Source organism: Lepisosteus oculatus, chromosome 1 (assembly GCF_040954835.1).
Source record: "Lepisosteus oculatus isolate fLepOcu1 chromosome 1, fLepOcu1.hap2, whole genome shotgun sequence".
Lineage (NCBI taxonomy): Eukaryota > Metazoa > Chordata > Actinopteri > Semionotiformes > Lepisosteidae > Lepisosteus > Lepisosteus oculatus.
The window spans coordinates 41,830,537-41,849,239 of NC_090696.1; the positions used below are offsets into that span (position 1 = coordinate 41,830,537).

General features: G+C 36.0%; 1 protein-coding gene across 6 annotated transcripts in view; it reads left to right on the forward strand.

Moving 5' to 3' along the window:
* Positions 1-18,703, forward strand: part of ablim2 (actin binding LIM protein family, member 2) — a 105,235-nt gene that overhangs the window by 71,666 nt on the left and 14,866 nt on the right. For 3 of the 6 annotated variants that reach the window (XM_015344909.2, XM_015344908.2, XM_069190154.1), the window contains 10 exons: positions 2,571-2,648; positions 3,034-3,177; positions 3,498-3,536; positions 5,269-5,386; positions 6,881-6,937; positions 9,320-9,415; positions 11,831-11,884; positions 13,291-13,337; positions 13,654-13,765; positions 14,638-14,696. In XM_015344909.2, the coding sequence (XP_015200395.2) occupies positions 2,571-2,648; positions 3,034-3,177; positions 3,498-3,536; positions 5,269-5,386; positions 6,881-6,937; positions 9,320-9,415; positions 11,831-11,884; positions 13,291-13,337; positions 13,654-13,765; positions 14,638-14,696 (804 nt within the window). The remainder of the gene's footprint in view (positions 1-2,570; positions 2,649-3,033; positions 3,178-3,497; positions 3,537-5,268; positions 5,387-6,880; positions 6,938-9,319; positions 9,416-11,830; positions 11,885-13,290; positions 13,338-13,653; positions 13,766-14,637; positions 14,697-18,703) is intronic. The other 3 variants (XM_069190156.1, XM_069190166.1, XM_069190171.1) reach the window with 3 other exon arrangements.

Here is an 18,703-nt window from a genome sequence, read left to right on the forward strand (position 1 = left end):
TTCATCATGATAGAGATAATTACCTAATTTTAGTCCTTCACTACAAACACATGTTTTTAAATGTGTGCTCAATTCCAGTAACTCACCTGTCATAAAGCACTGTTTAAATGTACTGCAGCTGCTGTCCAACTCAGTGTGAACCAGTGTCTGTGGCTCGGCACTCTGCGTAGTCAAAGTACTTTACCAATACAGTATTGCCGTAGACTAAACCTTGTGGGCACTAATACTAAATATTACATTTGCACAGTCCCATGTTAAGATGTTGTCAATTTGATGCTTTTTTTAGTGAAAATTGTGAATAAGAATACCTTTGTTTTCATTTTTATAGAAAAGAGAGGTTACCAACTATAGGCAATCAAAGTGTACTGTACAGTATATGTACTTTACCTCCAGCTGCCTTGTGCAATATTTACATGGCTAGCTGGTTTGCTTCACAGGCGGCTTCTCAAAGTTTCTTTCGAAGCATAGATAATATAAACTAAATAATATTATAAATGGCATTATAAATAATTTTTAAATAATGTACTGTAGGATAAATACTGCAAAAATGTTCCAAAGCCATCCTGTGAACCTTTATGCAATAATAAACTGTATTTCAGAGATAATAAGTGGCACTGAAATAGATTTCAACCATGGAATTTTGATGAATAATAATGAATGAAGTATATTAATGATATTTTGTTCAATTTAAAATATCGTATGGTTCTAAAGATCATGGTTACCATTTAGACTTCATAAAAAAGCAGCTACTGTATGTTTCTAAACTGAGCATCACAAGAAGCTTGCCACTTATAACTGCAACTAATGTACAGTTATCAGGAAAATGACAAAATATTTGTGTAGCAGGGGCAGTGAACAGACACAACATTGGACAATTTATTTTGCTTATTAACATTTGTCAACAACACAGTTGATAAACAAGAGGTCTACTTTGAAAGTCAGGCAAGTAGCACTTGTGAACAGCATTGGAAGCAATACAAGATGTACATTTGTGACACAGGCTTTGCTCCAGATTTGCAGATGCTGTCTTGCAGGATTCTATCTCTTTTTCCTTTCGTGGTCCCAGAACAAGCATGTGTCCATTCACTGGCCTCTTGAGTTCTAGATGCCAAGAGACGCCAGCTAATCCCACAGATGTTCAGAAGTGCTCCAGTGTAGCGAACATGGCATCCATGGCCTATTTGTCACATTGTGGTCTTATAAGAAACAAGTAAAGGTGTCACGAACATGAACTGAGATCCGTGTCAGGTCTTGTAGTAGACCCTATGCAATGCGGTAAGAGTTGGAGAAAACAGGAGGCGTGGTAAAAGGGAACACAGGGGTTTAATAGTGCACAAAATAATAGTGACAATCCGTGAGACAGTGAACGGGGGAGACAAAGAATGGCATCCAAATCCAAACAGGTCCAAAGGCAGGTCAGGGAACAGTCCAAGAGTCTTATCAGCGAGTAATCCATCCTGGGACGCGACAAGGTTAAAATCCCAGGGAGGGGGGAACACATGCACATGGACAGACAAAACATGGAGGTCCAACAGTGACGGGGCGAGATCCTCCAGACCCCGGGCTCGGGAAGGGGGAGGTGTCAGGGATGAGGCCTATGCCCACAGGAGACGGACGTAGGGTTTCCTTGTGCCAGGCGGGTCTCGCGACATCCTTACCCTAATGACGAGCCCCGAGGACTGGAGGAGCCAGTCTTTAAAAAATACACATAAGAAGGTACACCTGGGGAGCTTAATCACAAGTACAATAACGGGAGTAGTGGAGCGCCCTCTAAGGAGGGATGTCGGGAGTGACAAAAGGTTTATTCCATGCTGAAAAGAGAAGAAAAGAAACACATTGTTTCAGCTGTGGAGCCTTCTTTGGGTGTCTTATAAGAAAGCCATTGTTACATGAATAGTATGAAGATGTACATTGATGTGCTGGAATGTTATCTTGTCAGAATGACCCCGCAGAAAGTGTAGTAGATGAGATCCTGGGACTTGATCAAATGAGCACCTTGTCGCGTTGCCATCAATCACTACAAGGAGTGTTCTGTAGAGACTCCTGATCAGACCATCACACTATGACCTCTGCATTGATCTTGGTGAGGTGTCACATTGTGCTTGCAAGGGTTGTAATGGCTTGCCATGTTAGAATTTGTTGGCTGTGAATACCCCAGAGAGTAACAATACACTGACACTGTCAAGACCCAAGGGCAAAAGGGTCTCTTTCTGTGTTTTTTATTTTATTTTGATGATCTCAAAATAATGATCTCATAAATAATCTCATCGCCTGTGCCCAATCAGATGTCTATCTCTAATGAAGTATTATAGTATTATTCAGTATATCATAGTCAGTCATTAATGATTTATTAATCCAAATCATGCCAAAAATATTTAAACAGTAGCTGATTGTTTTTATACAGTACTTTATATTTTTCTTAAGAAAACCATAAATAAGGTGGAACGTTTCTTTTGATGTTTTTCTATTACAGCATCTACTGTATCTTATGAATAACACTGTTCTTTGTCTGATCTAATTAATTATTCTGCAAAACTTCATTCTGTGCCTTAGAGTCTTTCATCTTACAGGTAACAAGAACTTCTTCAGAAAGCATCACATCTGTGCCTGCATCGAGCACATCTGGGTCACCCAGCCGTGTCATCTATGTGAGTAAAACTACTACAATTTTTGAATGTTCAATTGGAACAGACCTTTTAATGGTTAAGCATGAGGTGATGGCATGGTACTGTATAAATCCCTTATATCAATTAAACGTTTCTGATATTAATCTGAATACCTATGAAAACTAATCATTTTAAATGTAATAATTAAAAGTAAACATTGATCTGTGCAGGGCCACTACTCTGTTTTGTTTAATCTCAGATAAAGTTTTTAGAAGAAAAACAAGCTTACTGTGTATCTTAAAAAGGATAACAAACTCAAGAACAATGTCAAGACTATACAAAAAACATAACGAATAGGAACAGCTTTTCCCCATATGTTTATGCAAGAAATCCTTGTCTGTTTTCATGTTTTTTTGGTCTTTCTTAGGCTAAGCTTGGAGATGAGCTTCTTGACTACAAGGATCTGGCTGCGCTCCCTAAAGTTAAAGCCATCTACAACATTGACCGGCCTGACATGCTGACCTACTCCCCATATATCAGCTATATATCAGAAGACAGACATTACGGAGAGGTAACAAGCCAAAACTAACTCAAACACTTCTGCTGAATGATCATAAAACACAACTCTGGGGTATTTCAGACGTTTCCTTTATTATTTTTCTGAAAATTATTTTAAATTTTAATTAAAACAGCTTTAGATAAGCCTTTACCTGTTTGTGATCAACTTATAAAAATGTGTCTTTTGATTTGCCATTTACTGATCGGATATGCCAATTTGTGAATATGTTCAAGACGATATGTCTCCAGCATCTTAGCTTTTAGGACGTTTTCAAGCCGAATTTTAGTTTCATTTTTATTTTTTGCTTTTTTAATTTTTATTTTGCTTTTCAGTTACAGTCACCCCAGCTGCTTTCTCCAACACCCACTGAGGTAAAACAAAATGTCTTATATACGTGGGTTTTGTACATTTCTTAATCATCAGCATTACACATAGTTAAACCAAAGGTCAAGAACATTCATCTTTTAAAACAATCGTGATTCTATAATCACGATTGTTTTTAATTTTAAAACAATCGTGATTATAGAATGAGATGTATAACATGTACAGTATCTCTGGAGTTAGATATTTTGTAGAAAAATTTTACATAAATCCCATACACTGTATACAGTATATACTGTATATACACTGTATATCTACAGTACTGTTGCGATTCCATGTGAAAGGAAGGTGATTGGAAGAGCAATTAAATTCACTAAATAAACACTATGATTTTTTTCTTTCTTAATCAATTCTTATTTAAAACAAATGTTTAAAATCTAATACTCTGTTCAGTCCATTAGGTATTGATGTCATTAAAAAATCTTTAGGCAAGAATATCAGTATCACCACTTCTCCTGAGATGTGTCATTTTTTTAAAAGAGGAGATAATATATATAATTATATATAATTTCCTTCAATAAAGAGAGACATGATTTTTGGATTTTGCAAGAAACAGGACAATTAAAAAAGTAACACCATGCAGTACTATTGCATTTTGCACTGATACAGGTTTAAACAATGTCTATTTAGGGAAAGGCAAACATAAAACAAATGACATGATTTATTAACACAAGAAAAATAATTAAAAGAGGAAACTCCAGTTGCCTATCTACATTTGCAAAAAAACATCTGTGTCATTTTGTTAATTAAGCGCTGCTTGAAGAGGATGTTTTACCACATAAAAATTTAAAATACATCCTTGTTTCAGTGTTTAATAATGACATAGTTAATGCCAACTGTCCTTCTCTTGGAATTAGATTTAATATGACATGTACCAGGCTCTGTATATGCATTGTGGTAAACTTGTGATTCAGGTTCGATTTCATGACAATCAGTAGACAAGCTCAAAAAGATTTTTTTTATTTATTTGTCACAGACAGACTGGAATAAACTGAAATACAGTACAGTATGTGGAGTATGAGAATAACAAATGTTTCATGTTTTTGACCTTCCTGAGTATTACCAAATGAATACCTCAGAGTTTATTTAACCCTGCTCAGGGCTTGAAATAAACTGAATTATTATTTACCTAACCTGCAAATAATCTAGACATTATTAAAACTTTAGTGACAAAAATAATCCATTATTAACTACTGGCTTCAAAGAAAGTTCCAGAGTAAAATCAAGTTATGTATAATCATTATAACAGAATAAACAGTATGTTATGTGTATTTGTTGTTCAATAATACAATTAAATACAAATAAATTGAAATATCTTAATTAATAGTATTCTATCAGAGATAGACTGCATATGTTGTTAGTATGCAAGAAGGATACAAAGAGGATATTCATGATCATCATTAAAACCTAGAGGTTCCATAGTTTGAAGTTTGAGAACAATTCCTTCCTTAAGTTTTTGCCATACCTTTATATTATGCCCAAAATGTTCAGAATTTCATTGGAACAGTTTAAAAAAAGAACAAATAATCAATTACAAAATACAATAGCAGTTGAAAGGGGCAAGCAAATGTCTGTTTAACATCTAATTCCAATAAAGCTTGTTTGTATTGCATTAAACTGAATGTCAAAGCTTGTCCTTGCCAGTGACTGCAGTCTGGTGCTGACAGTCCTTCTGATGGATCTGATAGGTTTGTTTTGTTCTGCATGGCTCTTTGTTGCCAGGGTGACCACAATGACAAATCCCCTGGCCAGAGGAGGGCCTCCAGTCCCGGCTCCCACAGCTCCCTGGGATACGGACGCTACACTCCATCGCGCTCTCCTCAGCACTACAGCAGGCCAGGTAACTCTCAGCTCTGCACACATGGTTCACTACAGCTTCCCCCAGTGGTCACACATATTTCCAATAAGCAGCTTCTCAGGCCTGTTGTACACTGAAAGCATTTGTTACCAAAAAATAATGCACTTTTGATAAATGCAGATGAGGATGGAATGAACCACCGCCATTGTGTAAAGCTCTATTTTACACTTTCTTTTTTTTTAAATAGAATTTATTATTTTTTCTTTCTTCATCAATATTTTATGGTCTAAGCTGTAATTTGTTTTTCTAAGACTTGTAAATTAAAATAAAAGATGATACAAGCTAACAATCACAGTTAGAGTACATATAGTATAAAGTTTGAACTAAAAACCTGTTATTTTCAGTTTGTATTTAGTATTATGTTAAAATTACTGGGACGTAACATCCATTTTTTTTCAGATCTCTGTGGTAATATTTAATAGGAATATTCCACAGATTGAAAATCCCACATCTAAGTGTTTTCCCTTTTAATGATCGATTTCAATTACTCAGTTTTGTTTTCTGATGGTAGAAACACTATACTGTATGTGCAGGGAATCACAGCTCCCTTCCTCTAGACCCCTCTACTGTAGCTCTGGTCCACTAAGATCCAGCCTTTGAAGGGTGTGAAAGAGTGATAGGTTTGCTGGGTGGCCTGGGTCTTAGCTGAGTAGATGGTTTCAAGCTCTGTGCAAGTTGCAACTCATTTAAGCCTAATAACATAAACCCTTAGAAACCTAGACAGAGGAAGATGCGGGCTTTTGGGGGTAAAAGACACTAGGCAGTGGGGCTGTGTAAGCTCTGATCGGGCAATGACATTGCAGCAGGAGCAGAGCTGCAGCCATTATCCAAGATCTTGTCTTCTTTCTGACAAACACTAATCAAATGGGCTTAGGAGCATTCGTACCACATTCTTCACAGTATATTCCATTTCATTCAATAAAGAGCTCAGATTGTGTTTGAGTGCTTTTTTGCAGTACTTATTTCCCAATCAGGTGGGCAATTTATTCCCACTGCTGTGAGGCAAAGTACTGTACTACACAGTACCATACAGTATGTAGATACACTAGAGATAAACATTCCTGTTTCTTTTCTTTTTAATTTAATATTTTGTCTTCCTTTAAAAATAATTCTTTGTTCTAGAAACTTCCTCTAGAAACTATTCTTTTAATAGCAAAATTTAACATTTTGATACAGCATACTGTATTGAAACATTAATATACTGTATGACAATGACTGATCTGAAGGGCAAATCAATACCTGAGTGAAGCAAACCAATAATATGCCTGCATTCACAGAAACAATATTTGAAATGTATTAAATTTAATGAAAAATATTATTTTAATAAGAGTCTATCACACAGAAATGGGAGTACTTACTGTAGATTATAGTACAAGATAGTAGAGGAGCACACTTCCTGAGACAGATTTGACGTTTGAGGTCCCACAGCTTCTTTTAGGCCAGATCCAATGATCTCCCTGTGCTTCATTCCTCCAGGCTACAAGCAAGATCTTCTTGAAAATAAGATGTGGCATCTCAGTTTGCCAGCTCACGGTAAAGCATTTCCAAGTGAAAACTGTATAAACCCAGCTGTGTTGGCTGAAAACCACAGGGCAGACTAGGAACTGGGCAGTTTGCCTCTTGTCCTTCATCAGTTTGTGCAGAGTTGCTGTTGTGCTTCTAGTGTTTTTTTTAATGTGTTGTGCATGAGAATGTGTAACTACATTATAATACCCATGAAGGATCTCTGTAATGGGCAGCAGGGAGAGTGCTCGTTTCTTTATATTATTTCCAGCTGTGTTGTGTGTTGGCTGCTACGTTCGAACTTGAGTGCTTGGATTTGGTCATTTTTTGTGAATTTGTCACATCAGTTTCATTCTGAGGTAATCTTAACAACTGAATGCAGTTAATTACAGTACTACTCAGCACCTATGTACAGAGTTATTTGTGTGCCCATTGGGTTCTAAAAGAAAAAAGTCAAGAAAGAATTGCATAACAAAAGCATGAGGGTGTTGTTTTTTGTCTACAATTGTAGAGAGAAACATGTCTTATTCAAAAGGGCTAAGATGAGCTGAATATGCTAAACCAGTTACTTAAGCTTCAGTGAAAATCTGAATTGTGGTGACTTACATGGGTATAATTTGTTTATTTCAAGTTTTTTAAAATGTCAAAAAACACACATTGGGTGGTTAATTTATTCAATTTACTATGTATATTGTATGTATGCATAATCACTTCATATTCCAAAGATATTTGATTTCTTACTGTGTTATTATTGTCATATCTATTATTTATTTTTTAATGATACAGGCTGTACAGACTGTGTGTACAGGGATTTTAAGTTGTAGTGGGTAAAATGATAAATGGTTTTATAAAACATGAAAGCTTTGAAAGCCCTCCAGACAAAAAAAGCACACTCACCAAGATCAATTCAGTACTTTTTAGGAAGACAGGCTTTGAAAATTATGAAAGAAAAACAGATGCAAAGTACATTGCCTCAAAGGAGGTTATTTAGCCATTTCTGTAGAAATTCCAGTTTTCAAAGCTAATTAAGAGTGAATCTTTTTACACCCGGTGAGGTCTATTCTGTTAGGGTAAGGGAAGTTAAACTTTCATCAAGTGTGGGCTTCCTTCAGCGGGGAGATGCAGATGTCAGATGTCTTGTGCAATCATAGCTTGCCTGTGCCTGCTGCTCCAGATCAGCACTTCTGCTCACAGCTGGCGCCATGGAGGGCTTTGGGTTTCTTTTTCTCCGATTTCCGCCCCAATAGGGCCACCGCTTATTTGAGCTCATCACCAATGTTCCTGATTGCAGTCTGGAAGTTTGCCACAAGTGTGCTTGCTCATCTGCATTTGATTGTCCAAACTGGCCTGTTTGTTATCTCTCTATATACAGACATACTGTATTCATACAGCTTTAAGCAAGAACAGTATACTTTCAGTGTTTAAAATAAGGCATTTTTTGTACAGGAAGCTGTAATGATGGAGAGATAATTCAGCAATTCCTTAAACGTTTGAAAAGGTGAAGGAATACTGAAGACATTTAACAGCAGCGATGAAGTAACTAACTGATGCAGCCCATTCCCATTGTGGCAAGACAAAACCACGATCCATCTGGGGCTAGGAGACTATTTATTTTTATTTTGTTTCGACTAGCTTAGTATGGCATTTGCTGACGTCACATAGATCCAGATGGATATTAGAGGCACCCACTTAACTTGAAAAGCTTTACTAACCAAGAGGCACTCTATGACTTCATTTGCCTTCATTTTACTGCGGTGCTAAAACATCACGGTCCTGTGCAGGGAGCAGAGAGGGTGTGCTTGTTGGATAATTATTTATTTTCTTCCCTTTTTTTTCTAAAACATTGATGCATAAGCTAGGGCATGAAAGGTGGCAATGACTTCATAATCCAGCCTAAGTGAATTAATTCTTAATGTTGGAACCTGAATGTTCTAAATGTTACTGATAAAAAAAGAGCTCTGCAGTCCGTGGCTCATTATAAAAATGCAACTCAGCAGGATTGTCAAAGCAAAGAATCCAAACTGTTTTGTTAGGGAAGTTGACATTTTTGTACTGCTATCAGTAGGCATTTTTTAAATCAAATGTTTACTGTGCTTCCCTAGCACATTCATGTAAATTTAACTGCATGTTAAATGTAATGCAGTCAAAGCCAAACAAGCAAAGAAGCCCAAACTAGACACTATGGATGCCATGCAAATGGATCTCATATTCTGAAGCTTATGCCATTTGCAAGAGAAAATGTTTTTTTTGAGTTTTTTTTCCTATGCTAAAATTTGTCAGATTTGATGAGTATTTTTCAAGGCTGGAGGCTGGATTAGCAAGTTGGCTCATATATCAGCTTGAAACGCTTGTAACTCTTCTACTTTGCCTTCCATTTTCTTTTATCTACTTTCTTTGCTCTTCCCCCTGGAGGTAGTGAAAGTGGTCGGAGTACCCCCAGCTTATCTGCATATTCAGACAGCAAATCTCCTTCCTATGTGCAAGCGCCCAGGCATTTCCATATACCAGGTAGGATTTCATGGCTTTGCTGTAACCCTACACTTTGCTCTGTGCTTTCTCTTTCCCTTCATGTAATACATCCTCCTGCCACAGCGCCAAAGGTATAAAAGTGTCCACAAAAAACTTTTGTTTTTCTCTGTAAAAGCACTTTTGTCATAAATTCTTCTCACTATTGTGAATGTGAAAAAAAAAAATGTTTTATTCTTTTGGAAGTTATTTTGGATTCCACAGAAGTGCAATGAAATTGTTAGCTATTCTCATGATTACTCAGGCTTTCATTTCTGTAAATGATATTGTTCTTGTGCTTTTTATGAACAGAAGTACGCTCTTATCTTTTCTTTGCTGATATTATTGCCACTCATTCAGGGATACATATCTGTGATTTCTGAAATTGTATTTTCACCACCTGTACATTTATTCAGAACGGTTGTGCACCACCTGAAATTGTTACTAGGCACAAACTAAGAACAATACCTTGTAAAAAATCGTTATATCTTTCTTTAACTTTCTTTAAACTTAAAAATAAAATGGCGAAAGTCTAACATGCGGTAATGGAAAGCAGTTCCTTTTGTGATTCTTAGTGTAAATGACATCTGGGAGTGTTTCTCATATAGTCCATGCAGTTCATGTTCAGTGGCGATAAGAAATACTGTAGCACAAACAAAAATGTGCTGAAGACAAGGCAGGGTAAGCAAATGTTTACCTTCAGCTGTGACTATTCTAATTCAAAAAGAACACAATTTGTAAATTATAAGCATCGGCAGCACTACTATTGTCTTGAAAACTATTTTTTCAGTATAAATTTTTAATGTTGTGTGTGACTCCTGCTAATACATGTTGTATTGTGTGAAGTTCCAGAAACTACAGAAAGGACCTTGCTATGAAAAGCAAAGTCCTTTCTGTATTGTTATAAGCAACTGGAATTTTTGTAAAAGCCACTCTTGTACCCTTTACAGGATATCTTGTGTTCAGTAAAATATGCACTTTCAGGTGGAAGGCTAATTAGAAATAATACTTAAGATTAAAAAAATGAAATGTTAATGTTTAAAGAGGTATGAATATTTTGTTTTAGATAACCTGCTATTTAATTTTTTTTTAAAATAGAAACTTTATTTAAATTCCAAATCTCATAACTATCATTGGTGAACTCAGGTTGTGTATTCCTTAATCTGAGTTAATTTTACTGAATAAAGTGAACCAGTTTTTAAATAATATTGAAAATGTTTTTTTTTTAGAAAATAGGATGTTTTGAAAACAGCATTAAGTTTCTCTCTAAGGTGTTTTGTGTACAAACTCTAGCAAACTATAACAAATTCTGGAAAATCAATGTTAAATACAGTACTTCCATAAGAGGCCTATATTATTTAACATCCTTCTCTGTGGATTTACAGTATATCCTCTTTCATTTTGCCTTTTGATCCTTTATTAATTTGAAATGTGAAAAGTATATATCTGAATGAACATACTGTACAGTATGAGAGGAGTTTAACAAGCATTTAGATGGAGATACCAGTTAGCACTGGTGTTGTGGCTATTTGTCTATTGGGACCTCAGTATTTCAAAATTCCAGGTGACAATAACTGCATTGGTGCCACAGTGTTTAACATTGCTGCTTGGTTGCTCTTGGTCCTGGGTTCAGTTCCAGACCTGGGAGCTATCTAAAGCAAGATTGTATGTTCTCCCAGTGTTCACGTGGGTTTCTTCTGGGTGCTCTTCCTTTTGCAGTCCTAAGACATACTGTACTGGTAGTTTAATTGACATCTGAGAAAACTGGGCCTGGTGTGAGTGTGTGGTGTCTGTCTGTCCTGTGATGGACTGGCGTCCCCTCCAGGGTGTATCTCATCTGGCACCCATTGCTTGCTGGGATAGGCTCTGGTTTCCCTGTGACCCTGAATTGGAAGAAGTCATTAGGAAATGGATAGATGAATTTTGCATAATAGAAAAATAAACTCTTAGTATGCCTTCCAATAAGTGATCTTTGTTTTGAAAATGTGATAATACTTATGTAGGGGATTTATAAATGTTCAGGATCACGAACTGCCTGTAGGAAAAGAAAAGCATAAATGAGTAACAAAAGCAATTTGAATAATGAACTTTTTTGTCTTTCTATATTAACAGTACTTGTGTGCTCAGTGTAAAATGAGTGATTTTGGTTGTTTACTTATGCATTAGAATAATTTTTAAAATAAGGAGGTTGTTTCCTATTTTAAAGAACTGTTGATTTCAAAGTGAATGATGAAAGAATCAATATCCCACAGATTCATCCTTTTTCATGCATTGTGTAGGGCAGTACTAGACTGCAAAATGTGAATAAAGGGCTGATATTCACTGCCTATAAGGATATGCTTTGTGCCTTTGGAAGATCGTAGCCTTTACTTATGTCTGTTTCTGTTTTTATCCTCTTTTCTTTCTTTCCGTCTTCAGACACTAGGACAAAAGATAATATCTATAGAAAACCCCCTATCTACAAACAGCATGGTACAGTCCACTCTCCTTTTAACAATTTTCTGCATGATCTGCATGCTTAGCCAGTTACTGCTTAGGTCCAATGAATGTTATTTTTAAATTATTTTTATGGCGGCTGAATCATTATTTTTATTTGCCTTTGCCTATTTGCCTGCTGTCTCCTTCATTTGGTGATATATGATAGTTATATATTGCAGTCGGTTACTTAAGGTTTTTCTTAAGGCAGTGAGACACAGTGTTATCTTCATTTTGTAAGTTCTTGTTATACCATCAAGTTGTATTTCAGTAGATATACTAGACATTTAAAATGTGGAAAACTATCCCCATATGCTGTAACAGACAAATTAGGAAAGCTATTTAATGGATTATTTTTTAAAGTAATATGAAAATAATATTTTTTGTAATATGTTGTGTTAGATGTTTGCTTTTTGTCAAAAGTGAGTGCTTTATGTCTTGGTCATTATGAATTTCAACAATAAAGCTACTACAAATTATTTAGATTTACTTCTTTGTATTCAGCACTTCACAAATGTTATCTCTGTGGCCCAAAAATAAGCAGCTTGAAAGATGGCAGATTATGTGGTTTCTATCGTGGATCATGTGAATTAACATCAAAACCTGCTTGAAACCTTATTACGTGACACAAGCATGACTTCTGTTTGCCATTTTGCAGTGCTGCTTCTCTTCATGTCATATTCAGCATACGTCTGGGTAATTTAAACACATTTTTTTCATATCTGTCTCTTTTTTCTGTGTCTCTTTACTGTTTGCAGACATGCAAAAAAATATAACTTCTTTTACAAACTGCCCTTTAAAGCTGGATTGTGACCCAACCCAAGTTTGTTTAATGTTGAAGTCTTTTTAGTTTTTTTTTATTTTTACATTTCCTTTTAGATCAGAACGAAAAGGATACCCCCTTGTATAACAACAGAATGTCCCCTTTCAGTATCAGGGAAGATAGGGGTATTAATTATTGTTGCATATGTACCAGTAGAAGTGAGGTCATGCGCCTGATTGATATACTGTACAGTACCCACAGTACCTCCACTAGTGTTACTGTAAATCAATAAAAATGTGCTCAACGGTTCCACATGGAACAGAACAAGAGAATAAACCAGTAAACCAACATGTTTCATGGTGAAGTAGGACTGAGTATCTAACATTTTTAAAGTAATCACTGAACAATATGTTAACCGCAGATCTTTAAGATAGCAGTTCAACTCTGGGAACATGTAGGCTAAACCTGTCTGTCTGTTAGAAATTGCACGAGGCACTGCTTTTTTATTTTTCACATCTGAGGCTGTTTTTGCTCTCTTATGTCACAGATCCAAAAAGGATTGAGAGGTTCAGAAGCTCGAAATGAGTGTTTTATTAACCAGCATACATTTGAAAAAATGTTTATTGATACTGTTTTACAGTATTAAGGACATCTTGGCAGGATGGAGACGATGCAGACAGCAGAAAGGTAAGTTTATTTGGGGAAAAATAATACTATGAATACTTCTGAAAAGAAAAATAATTTAAAATAAGATTTAAATGTTTTCATGGTGTATATAAATGCTTATTTTCATTTATGGGCTTTATCTTCCTGTGTCATTTTAATCAAGGAAGAAAAATATGTTGAATTCTATTAACTCTCTTAGAAGAACACTTTTAGTGATGCAAAAAACAGTTCATGCTGTATTGTGAACAGGAAGAAGATCAAAAACAGGTCCTGGATATGTTTTTCAAAAGCTTTATTTGATTATTTGATTTATTTGTTGTTTGTCATGTGTACGTAGATGAAGACAAGCTGGTTGATTTTAAAGAGTGAGATGGACGCTAGATCTGGTTCAGATGATATCGACCCAAGAACGTCCACTTGCAGTCTTCCCATTGATTCCTCCCAGCCCAGTAAGTAGAGGTCATCATCTCACAAAAAGATAAAAATAAGATTTTTAATTGTGAAGTACTGAAGAATCTTGATCCTTTGCTATTTAATTCGTCAATATTTGTAGATATCTTTCCCAATGAGCTGAATAATAGTAAAGATATAATTGCATTAATCCTGATCTTTGCAACAATAATATTAAATTGTAGTTATAAAGCGCCTTTCCAAACCCAAGGACTCTGTACGTCATGAATAATTAGATGTAATATCACTAGCCTCTCATCCAATGGAAGAACAGTGTCCTTAGTCACCATACTGGGGCGCTGGAGTGGAATTCTGGGCCAGAACAAAAGTGCCACCTACTGGTCCATTAACACCACATACAGTAATGACAACAAACTCACTTTCTTGAAGATCTCCCATCCAAGTTCTGACAATCCAGCCTACATTGCAAGTTGGTAACATTGCTGTCATTAATGGTTGATGTTTCTTTTAAAAACATATATTGATCTTTTTTCAAAGGAAAAGTCTAATTTTGGCTAAAAAGGCAAAGGGTTTGATCTTCAGAATATGCAGGAGGTGAAGAGGGAAAGATGCGCTGTCAAACACCACAGTTAGCAAACTACAGCAGAATAGGAGAAAAACAGAGGTGCCAGCTACTGTATGTCTAACAAGACAGTTCATAGGAAAGGATAAACAGGAGTATTTAACCTTATATTCATGAAATCAATGATAGGAGATATTTCAAATAATGCATAAATATAATTGGTATTGCAACTGCCAGGCTGGTAAATTGGAGGAGTGGAACCATGAGGTTTGAAGTAAATGTCTATCTTTGAGAAAATATGTTGAAATCTCCCATGTAAAGATGTCTTGTTTTTTATCTACAATTCAGGTTTCCCTTATTCTAAATCAGCCTCCCTACCTGGGTATGGTAGAAATGGAATCCACAAGGTAAATAAATTACCTTTAACCTTTTAACCTTTATATAATAACACCCAATTTATTTTTAGTGTTCATATAGGAAAATTGCTTGGGACTACTTTTTAATATCCAATAAATATAGTTAGATACAAACTTATTGGTACCATTCTTTTTAAAAAGGCTATCCACTAATTTATGTACAGGAACACTATTACACATTGTTTTTGTGTTGTTCATTTCGCATTGAGTGCATTAGCTTTCAAAAGATTAGTTCAAGGTTCTTTCAGTATTGGACAAATAGAGACAGATGTTACCGATATGAAAGCTTTAATAATGCTAAGCCATGATTAATGTTTTGTGCTGCAATTGGGCACACCTTGAGCAGTAATGAGATCCAACAAGTCATTCATTTCCCATCATATAGAACTCGAATACAGATGTAGCCTGTGGTGTAACACATGTATTGAAAGCAAACACAGCTGCATGTGGATTCCACACTGACTTATTACTTTGAAGTGATATCTGTGGGAATGCTGCATTAAACTTCATTCAGAGTCACCCTCATTCACTTCATCTGGCAAGAGCGAAACCTCTTCAGAACCAGGTACCCACATTTTTCTGTAGCAGACAGCCAACCTATAAAACAAGTATCATTTGCAAATTCTGTCTCAAAAATGTTGTGTTATAGACACACTATATTTTCTTACAGTTCTCAGGGTTCGCTCTTTTTCATTTGTAGGCTGTCACACATACATAAACTGCCCAAGATGATACTGTACACAATAGTGTCTGCTGTTCCCATTATTAAGAAGACAAAATAGAATTGTGTAATTAGAATTTTTTTAGTACTTATAATATAGAAATATACTCTTTTAACTGTTTCATACTGGCTTGACCTTATTTCATTTTCTTTGGAGCCATCTGCTCCAAAGAGGCGGAGAGGTGGCTCTGTGGCTAAGGATCTGCGCCTGTGACTGGAAGGTTGCTGGTTCAAATCCCGCGGCCGGCAGAGGAATCCTACTCTGTTGGGCCCCTGAGCAAGGCCCTTAACCCTAACTGCTCCAGGGGTGCCGTACAATGGCAGACCCTGCGCTCTGACCCCAAGCTTCTCCCTGTCTGTGTGTCTGTGTCTCCATGGAGAAAAGCTGGGGTATGCGAAAACACGAATTCCTAATGCAAGAAATTGTATAGGGCTAATAAAGGAAAAAAAAAAACAATAGATAAATACAATCAAAGAAATCAAAGGTTAATATATACTTATAGTTCAGGAAAATCATCTGGCTAATGTGACATAGTGTGCATAAATCATGGACATTACATAACCCACAGGAAAAGGGATAACCGAAATGGTGTTTAAAATGTTAAGCTACAGCTCTGTCTCCTAAATGGCACTTAACAAACTAAAAATGATCATGGTGACAACAGAAGCATCCACACCATATAGGATTATGACACATACAGTAAGGACTACAGATGTGGTTCATCCTAGAAGTAAGGTTCATACCAGGTACCATGCTTATCTCTTACTTTAAGCATGACGTTTAACGTTTCGGCTCCACGGCCGAAACGTTGTGTTTTCTTTCTTCTCTTTTCAGCATGGAATAAACCTATTACTTTTTCCTATATTATATTATTTTGAGAATCTCCCCTTGCTAACCAGAATATGAACAGAAGCGATTTCACCATCAAATTATTGTTTGTACTTTTGTATAGGAAAGTGCCAGGACACATGTAGTTAGTGATATGCAGCTTACTTAGGAATCTTGAACCCATTCCTGGCTGTACTAGATTAAAAAAGTACCAAAACACTCTTCCACACTTGTTCAGGTGTATAGTGTGTCTCACTGCAATGTACGATACGAGCAATGCTGTCTTCCTCTCCCTGCATTCATGTTTCTCTCTGTTGGCTGGATTACGTACAGTAAAATGACTTTATATGGATAACAAGATGGTTGATTGGTATTGCTCATTTTAAACATGTTTTTCAACCTACTACCCAATCATATTTTAATTGAAACATGTTCTGTATTGAAGTATATATTAACTAATGTCCCTATTTAAACTGTAATAATATTACATTAATCAGTCTGGTTACCTTACAGACGTGGTATCAGAGACTCCCTTTTATAGTTTGGTTCTGTTAGCACTGTTGTTCACTCCTGCTCACCTGTAGCAGAATTGTCATGTACAGTAAATGCTGTTTCTGAACATATCATGAGTAGTTTGACCAGTGTTTGTGCAAGATCAGCACATCTTATTTATAAAGCAATTTGCATTTTGCAGTAATTTGCATAACTCTCTCTGTGAAAACCCTGAATCCTGACAGATGTTGCAACTGGAAAAACTAAGTGCAGTTTTGATGTTTTATTTTAACATAACCATTGCCTTATAATGTCACACAATGTAGAAAAACTGAGTTAATAAGAGACTGGATTGAATCAAACGTCCAATGATGTAGATGAAACATGCCTTTGGCAAAGAAAAAGCCATCATCAAGTATGGAGTTTGTAATTTGCGTTTAATTAAGTGGTTTGAAGTTTTAATTCACTCTGGCCTAGGAATGAAATGGGAAACATCATCTGTTTTGTTATTTATTGGTAAAACCTACATTTTAACTAAATAAATAGGTCTGTGTGGATCACATATTTGTGATCTCAATTAATATATATAATAAAGATCACATCTTCATTAAATGCTCATTTCTGAGTATATCTGTCTGTGATTTCTGAGAATGTTCTGTCTTATTTGTTCAAATGCAGAACAAACTCATTTGATTTTGATATCCAGAGCTAGGATATATAAGATATCTTCTCTCTAGGATATCTAGTTAAACACATGTCACCACAATCCTAACACTACCAGTGTGTCACCTTAGGTTTACATGTTTGAAGTGGCCTGTTCAGGTCTATAGGACCTCCTCTGGGATCCTAACTCTTCCATGGTATTTCCCACCTGGGAAAGCTTGCACGTTCCTCTTCCTTTTAGACTTTGCTACACCTGGCTCTACTCATACAAGTCACTGGATCTTCTCTCTAACCCTTCAGCCTCTGTCTTTATTAATCACCAGCCACTGGAGTATTTAGTTTGATTGTCTCAGTGTCACTCAATCACAATTTTAACTTCAGTAATCATTTCAGCTCAACTCTTCACTCTGCAGCTGGTCTTATAGGACTCTAAATTAGTCATAAGGACTTGCCAGTTTCCATGCAAAAGCCTATCCCAGCAGCTTCTTTCCCTCATGTGGAATCTCACTCCCCCTGAGAGCTATAGTAATTACTCATTCAGACCAGCTGTGCCTCATTCTGCAGGTTCTAGATGGATCAGGTGGCCATCTTGGCTCATGGCCACACTGCTGGGCCTGGGTTTGAGTCAAGATGGTGGCCTTTTCACAAAGCCACCTCTCAGCGCCTCATATAGAACAAAGTAAAAACATGATGGATTAAAGCCTGTTGCTTAAACTGTTACCAAATATAGCCTAATATGTACTTATGTGTAATTTAAAAATATTAAAGAGCTTGAATGCTGGTCAGAGATTCAGGAATATTCCAGAGTCATATTAGAAAACACAATACCACATAAAATAAGGCTTAAAGTGTGAGGGGGATAACTTTTTTAAACAACTGTATCTTTTACTGCTATTGGTTCTTGTGCTTATATGGTGCTTTTCAATAAATGTCAGTGAATTTTCAGTACATAGGAACAAGATAAAAGCTCAGAGACTTGAGCAGAATTTTAATACAGTAGGTGACAGTTCTGCAGATTTTTACTTCTTCAGTATTTCCATAATATCTTTTAAAGAGTTAAAATTTGTAATTTACTACTGTGATGTCAGCTTTCTTTAGGACTATGTAAATACCATAATTGTTTTAAATGCTGCGTTTAAAGACCCCATAGAGGCCTGCTTTTAAAAATAACATTTTGTATTGTTGTAGAATGCTGTCATTTCAAGGTAACATCTGGTTTCTGTCTGTATTTTGGTTTAAATATATGTCATTTTTAAGAGGTCAATCATGAAATTATGCCTCTGGTGTTCTTAT